Source organism: Micromesistius poutassou (genome assembly GCF_964030765.1).
Source record: "Micromesistius poutassou genome assembly, chromosome: 18".
Classification (NCBI taxonomy): domain Eukaryota; kingdom Metazoa; phylum Chordata; class Actinopteri; order Gadiformes; family Gadidae; genus Micromesistius; species Micromesistius poutassou.
In genome coordinates this window covers 13,898,437-13,904,123 of record NC_140288.1, presented here as the reverse complement: position 1 = coordinate 13,904,123, position 5,687 = coordinate 13,898,437, and the positions used below count along the sequence as shown (strand labels likewise).

At 43.9% G+C, this 5,687-nt stretch overlaps 1 protein-coding gene across 1 annotated transcript in view; it reads right to left on the bottom strand.

Moving 5' to 3' along the window:
- myo18b (myosin XVIIIB) overlaps nt 1-5,687 on the bottom strand; it is a gene marked incomplete at its 5' end in the record, with an annotated part of 47,476 nt that overhangs the window by 25,557 nt on the left and 16,232 nt on the right. The window contains 2 exons of the mRNA XM_084483331.1: nt 3,886-4,036; nt 5,176-5,359. Of these exons, the coding sequence (XP_084339457.1) occupies nt 3,886-4,036; nt 5,176-5,359 (335 nt within the window). The remainder of the gene's footprint in view (nt 1-3,885; nt 4,037-5,175; nt 5,360-5,687) is intronic.

Sequence of the window (5,687 nt, the reverse complement as noted above, 5' to 3'; positions counted from 1 at the left end):
GAGACATAGAGACATAGAGAGAAAGACAGAGAGAGAGACATAGAGACAGAGAGAGATACACAAAGATAGCGACAGAGAGACAGATAAAAAGATATACATAGAGATAGAGAGACATAGAGACAGAGACAGAGATAAAAAGATATACAGAGAGAGACATAAATAAAATATATAAATAGAGACAGAGATAGAGACAGAGACAGAGAGAGAGAGAAAAATAGAGACAAAGAGAGAGATGGAGGGAGACATAGAGACAGAGAGAGGGAGAGAGAGAGAGACATGGATAGAAACAGAGAGAGAGAGACAGATAAAAATATATACATAGAGAGACAGAGAGAGCGAGAGGGAGCGCGAGAGAGGAGAGAGAGAAACCTTCATAGTTACAGTAGATAATAAAAGTTACAGAGACCATAAAAACAATTGACAACAAAAATCCAAAAGAGAATAGCACCACCTTTACGATCAATATTTAGCAGGACTTATTAATTAATGGGGCTCTTTAATTTACATTTAGGGCATTTAGCAGACACTTTTATCCAAAGCGACTTACAATAAGTACATTTGTCATAAGAAGTGAAACAATATATCGCCGTCGGTACAGTAAAGATGTTCATAGAACCAAGTGCAAGTACTAACAATCTCCAGGCTAACCCCATTCCCCGTATACAGCAGTGATAGCTAGCTACTGCAGATGCTAGACAACTAAGTACATGCTACACAACATGCATGCACAACCAGCCAGGACGTACAAACAACAGTGCGACAGACAAATAAGGGACTGAATGTCTATGTAGAGTCTAGGTGAACTCTGAACAGGTGGGTTTTGAGTCATTTGTGGAAGCTGGTGAGCGACTCTGCAGTCCTGACATCAGCAGGGAGCTCGTTCCACCACTGTGGTCCCAGAGATAGAGAAGAGTTGTGATTTAGCTGATCGACCTTTGGTTGCTCTTAGTGATGGCAGTACCAGACGTCCAGCTGAGGTAAGCGGAGGGATCGACCGTATGACAACAAGTGTGTGGTTTGACCGAGGCTTGGAGGTAGGCACGGGCAGTTCCATCGACTGCCTTGTATGCCAGTACTTTACTTCTTTCTGGGAAATGGGTCTTTCATAATAAAATTGATATTCAGACAGAAGGGAGCAATGTTCTCTGTGAATGGCCATCAGTCTACTGGGGAGACGTTCTAATCAACATTTCACTGGAGAACTGAGTTCACTATTGCCGCTTTTCCACCGACAGTACCAGCTCGACTCGACTCGACTCGCCACGTCTTTTTTGCGTTTCCATTGGCAAAAAAAGTACCTGGTACCTAGTACCAGGTACTTTTTTTTAGTACTACCTCCGTCGAGGTTCCAAGCGAGCGGAGTAGGTACTTTTGTGTGACGTAAACAGGCTGCTGGTAACTGATTGGCCAGCGGCTGTAAATGGGAATAATCACTCAAAGTTAAGTTGTGTCCGGCGTGGTTGGAGTCCACAAACCCGCTCCCGAGGGGGACACTGATCAGCATTTCGCTGTGTGTGTCGCTCCTTTCCCGGGGCTAGAGTTAGGCTGCGCGTGGTTGTGTGTGTCGGGCGTGGTTGTGTGTGTCCGGCGTGGCTGGAGTCCACGGACCGGCTCCTGAGGATCAGTGTTTCGCTGTTTCGTTTTAGTGGCGTTCCTTTCCTAGGGCTCGAGTTTCGCCTCCATCAACGTTACCGTATGACAACAATAGACGCGCAGTCATTGCGCTTTTTATTTTATTTTATTTCCCATCATAACCTTTCCCGGGAATCAGGAAATAGCCTTGATCAGATTCAGATTTCCCGGGAATCGCGTCTCCCGTGATTAAAACCTAATGACGACCCGCCCATGGTGGAGAGGTTCTTTTCTACGACCCGCCCACATTGAAGAGGTACTTTTTTAGATGGCAACGCGCCTGGAACCGAGTCGAGGCGAGGCGAGTTGAGTCGAGTCGAGCTGATACTGTCGGTGGAAAAGCAGCATATAGGAAGCAGAACAAGCCTATTTCAGTGAAAACCATAGAAGTCTCGGCTGCCACTGCCTATTCATTCAGAAGGCTCACATGCTACATTCATTGGTTCTCAAGGTCTGGCTTGAGAATGAAATAATGAAAAAAGGCCCCTTTATATTCACCATGTATGACGGAATAGAGGACAAGGATATGTTCAGTGTGCACAGTGCAGTACGGTACCTCTATCTCCAAGCCCTTTCCAGGTTTCTTACTTATTTACATTGTTGAATTAGGTTTCAATGCAAACCATTACATGTTCAAATAGTATGAATAATTACCATACATTATAAATAATATGGTTGTCGTTTATATTTTTATCTATCTCTCGCGGGTGTCCTTTTCCATCAATGAAACATCAAAGGATTCTCACATATGGTTTGTGTACATAAGAATCATGTAAAAGGGATCTGGGACACATCTTTAGGTCCACTAAAACACATCTGGTGTACTCCTCATTGACATTCATTTCCTCATCTCAGATAGATTATTGTTGGTTCGAGGACAGATAATCCTGTAATACTCTAATATATAATAATCCTAATCCTAGCTATATTATTGTTGGATCAATGACAAATAATATCCTCAATCCTCATAATAGATTGATTATGGTGGTACTAGACAACCAGCTATGTTGCACCGCCAACATCACCGCAGTGGCCCGATCCTGCAGATTTGCACTTTACAACATCCGCAGGATACGGCCCTTCTTCACAAGGGAAGCAGCTCAGCTTCTAGTCCAAGCGCTTGTCATCTCCCGCCAGGACTACTGCAACTCACTCCTAGCTGGACTCCCGGTCTCTGCTATTAAACCTTTGCAGCGTATCCAGAACGCGGCAGCGCGCCTCGTGTTCAACCTACCTAAATTCTCCCACGTGACTCCCCTCTTCCGCCACCTCCACTGGCTCCCTGTAGTAGCCCGCATCAGATTCAAGATGATGGTACTGGCATACAACGCAGTCGATGGAACTGCCCCTGCCTACCTCCAAGCCTTGGTCAAACCACACTCCCCAGCTCGATCCCTCCGCTCAACTACCTCAGCTGGACGTCTGGTACTGCCATCACTAAGAGCAACCAAAGGTCCATCAGCTAAATCACAACTCTTCTCTATCTTGGGACCACAGTGGTGGAACGAGCTCCCTGCTGATTTCAGGACCGCAGAGTCGCTCACCAGCTTCCGCAAACGACTCAAAACCCACCTGTTCAGAGTTCACCTAGACTCTACATAGCCATTCAGTCCCTTATTTGTCTGTTGCACTATTGTTTGTTGTACGTCCTGGCACTTGATGAACAAACTTAATGCAGGTTGTATTCATTCATTGTACTTAATTGTGTATCATGTACTTAATTGTGTTGTGCATGCATGTTGTGTAGCATGTGCAGTAGATAGCTATCACTGCTGTATAAGGGGAATGGGGTTAGCCTGGCGATTGTTAGTACTTGCACTTGGTTCTATGAACATCTTTACTGTACCGACGGCGATATATTGTTTCACTTCTTATGACAAATGTACTTATTGTAAATTGCTTTGGATAAAAGCGTCTGCTAAATGCCCTAAATGTAAATATAAATGTAAATGATTATAGTTACCTCAATGACAGATAATCCTGTGATATTCTCTACATCATAATCCTAACAATTTTATAGTTTGCTGTAGGACAAATAATCCTGTCAAATTCTCTTCTTTATAATCCTAATCCTAATCCTAGATAGATTATAGCTAGCTCAAAGACAGATAATCCTGTGACATTCTCTACATCATCATCCTAATCCTAGATCGATTAGAGTTGTATTTTGGACAGATAATCCTGTGATATTCTCTCCATTATAATCCTAATCCTAGATAGATTACAGTCATTTTTTTGGACAGATAATCCCACCTGTGCGGTAGAGCTGCAGGGCGGGGAGGATCTGGGAGGAGTGCAGCTGCACGCGCAGCGCACGGACGTCAAAGACACCCGCGTCCGTCTTGGCCTTGACACACTGCAGGAAGACGGGCCGCGCCCGACGGATCAGGTTCAGCAGGGCGTCCTGGGGGAAGGGGACGGATTAGACCAGATTAAATTAGAGATTGGACCACATCACATCGGATCAGGTTGGATTGGATTATATTATATTAGAGATTGGATCAGATTGGATTGGATTATATTATATTAGAGATTGGACTGTATTGGACCACATCACATCAGATCAGATTGGATTGGACTCCATTATTCCGCAGCATTGTTGAATACTTTATTTGGATTGAAAAATAAAGCACACCCAAGGACGTGCTTTATTTTTAAATAACAGGAAACCTCTGTGATACCCAGCTGACGTGATGTGTTATAAACAAAGAACCGTGAAATAAATAATTAATCTTAATAAGAAAGCAAGTCCATTTGAAAAATAATAAATATAACTAGGCTCCATTACTTATTGATAACTGCAGTACATCGGCAAATTCATGACCACTGCATTAGTGAGTAGCCTCGCGAGACGGCCCTCGCTTCTGAGTTCACGTTCTCCTTCTCTCTGCAGACCGGTCCAGCCCTCCAGTTCAGGCCGATCAAGGCTCTGAACGGGACTGGGGCCAGACCCGTCTGCAGAGAGACAAAGTAGGGGAACTACCGAGATGGGGATGGTCTGACAAGGCTTCACACCCAACATCCTGTCGTATGAGACAGCCCCATCGCCATCTCTCCCTCACTTAAACTGCACCAGAGTAGAGTGTATTACAGTAGAATAGATCAGATAAGGTTAGGTTTTAGTCGAATAGATGAGATGAAATCGTCGTAGATTAAAGATTATGTTATATTAGAATAGATTAGATGGAATCAGATACATTTGAATGAATTATACTAGAGGAGACTAGAGCAGATTAGGATGGATTAGAGATCAGATTATAGATCAGATTAGAGATCAGATTAGATATCAAATTAGAGATCACATTAGAGATAAAATTCAATATCAGATTCAATATCAGATTAGAGATCATATTACAGATTATATTAGAAATCATATTACAGATCAGAGTACAGATCAGATTACAAATCAGATCACAGATCAGTTCACAGATCAGATCACAGATCAGATCACAGATCAGATCACAGATCAGAGTACAGATCAGATCACAGATCAGATCACAGATCAGATCACAGATCAGAGTAGATCCGATGACGTCGTCGCACCGCCTGCAGCTTGACGCCGACGGAGGCTGAGTGGCGGCGCATGGCGGCCATGCCCCCGCTGAAGGTCTTCCGGACGGTCCCGCTCCGCTGGAGGGAGCGCTGGCTGCTGCCCTCAAAGCCCCCCAGCCCCCGGCACAGGGGGGGCACCGAGGACCTGGGGGAGAACAGGGCCTTCACCACGCCACTGGGGGGGGGGGAGGACCACACAGGAGATCAGGACGGGACGTGAGGAGATGTTTGTACGTGAGAATCAGCTGGGATTTGACTATGGCCTTGAGAATAAATATATATATATATATATATATATATATATATATACAGTATTGAAAGAGTGATATTGAAAAGCTGTAGAAAAAATGTTGGATATAAACGACATCTAAAAATAAGCAATCTGATGTAATAACGATGAGACACTCAAACTTGATTTTGACTGAAAAAAAAAAGTGGATGAAATAGTGAGACGGCTCCGTTCTGGTAAAACGCGCCTCTACACTTTAATTTTTATGATTTAG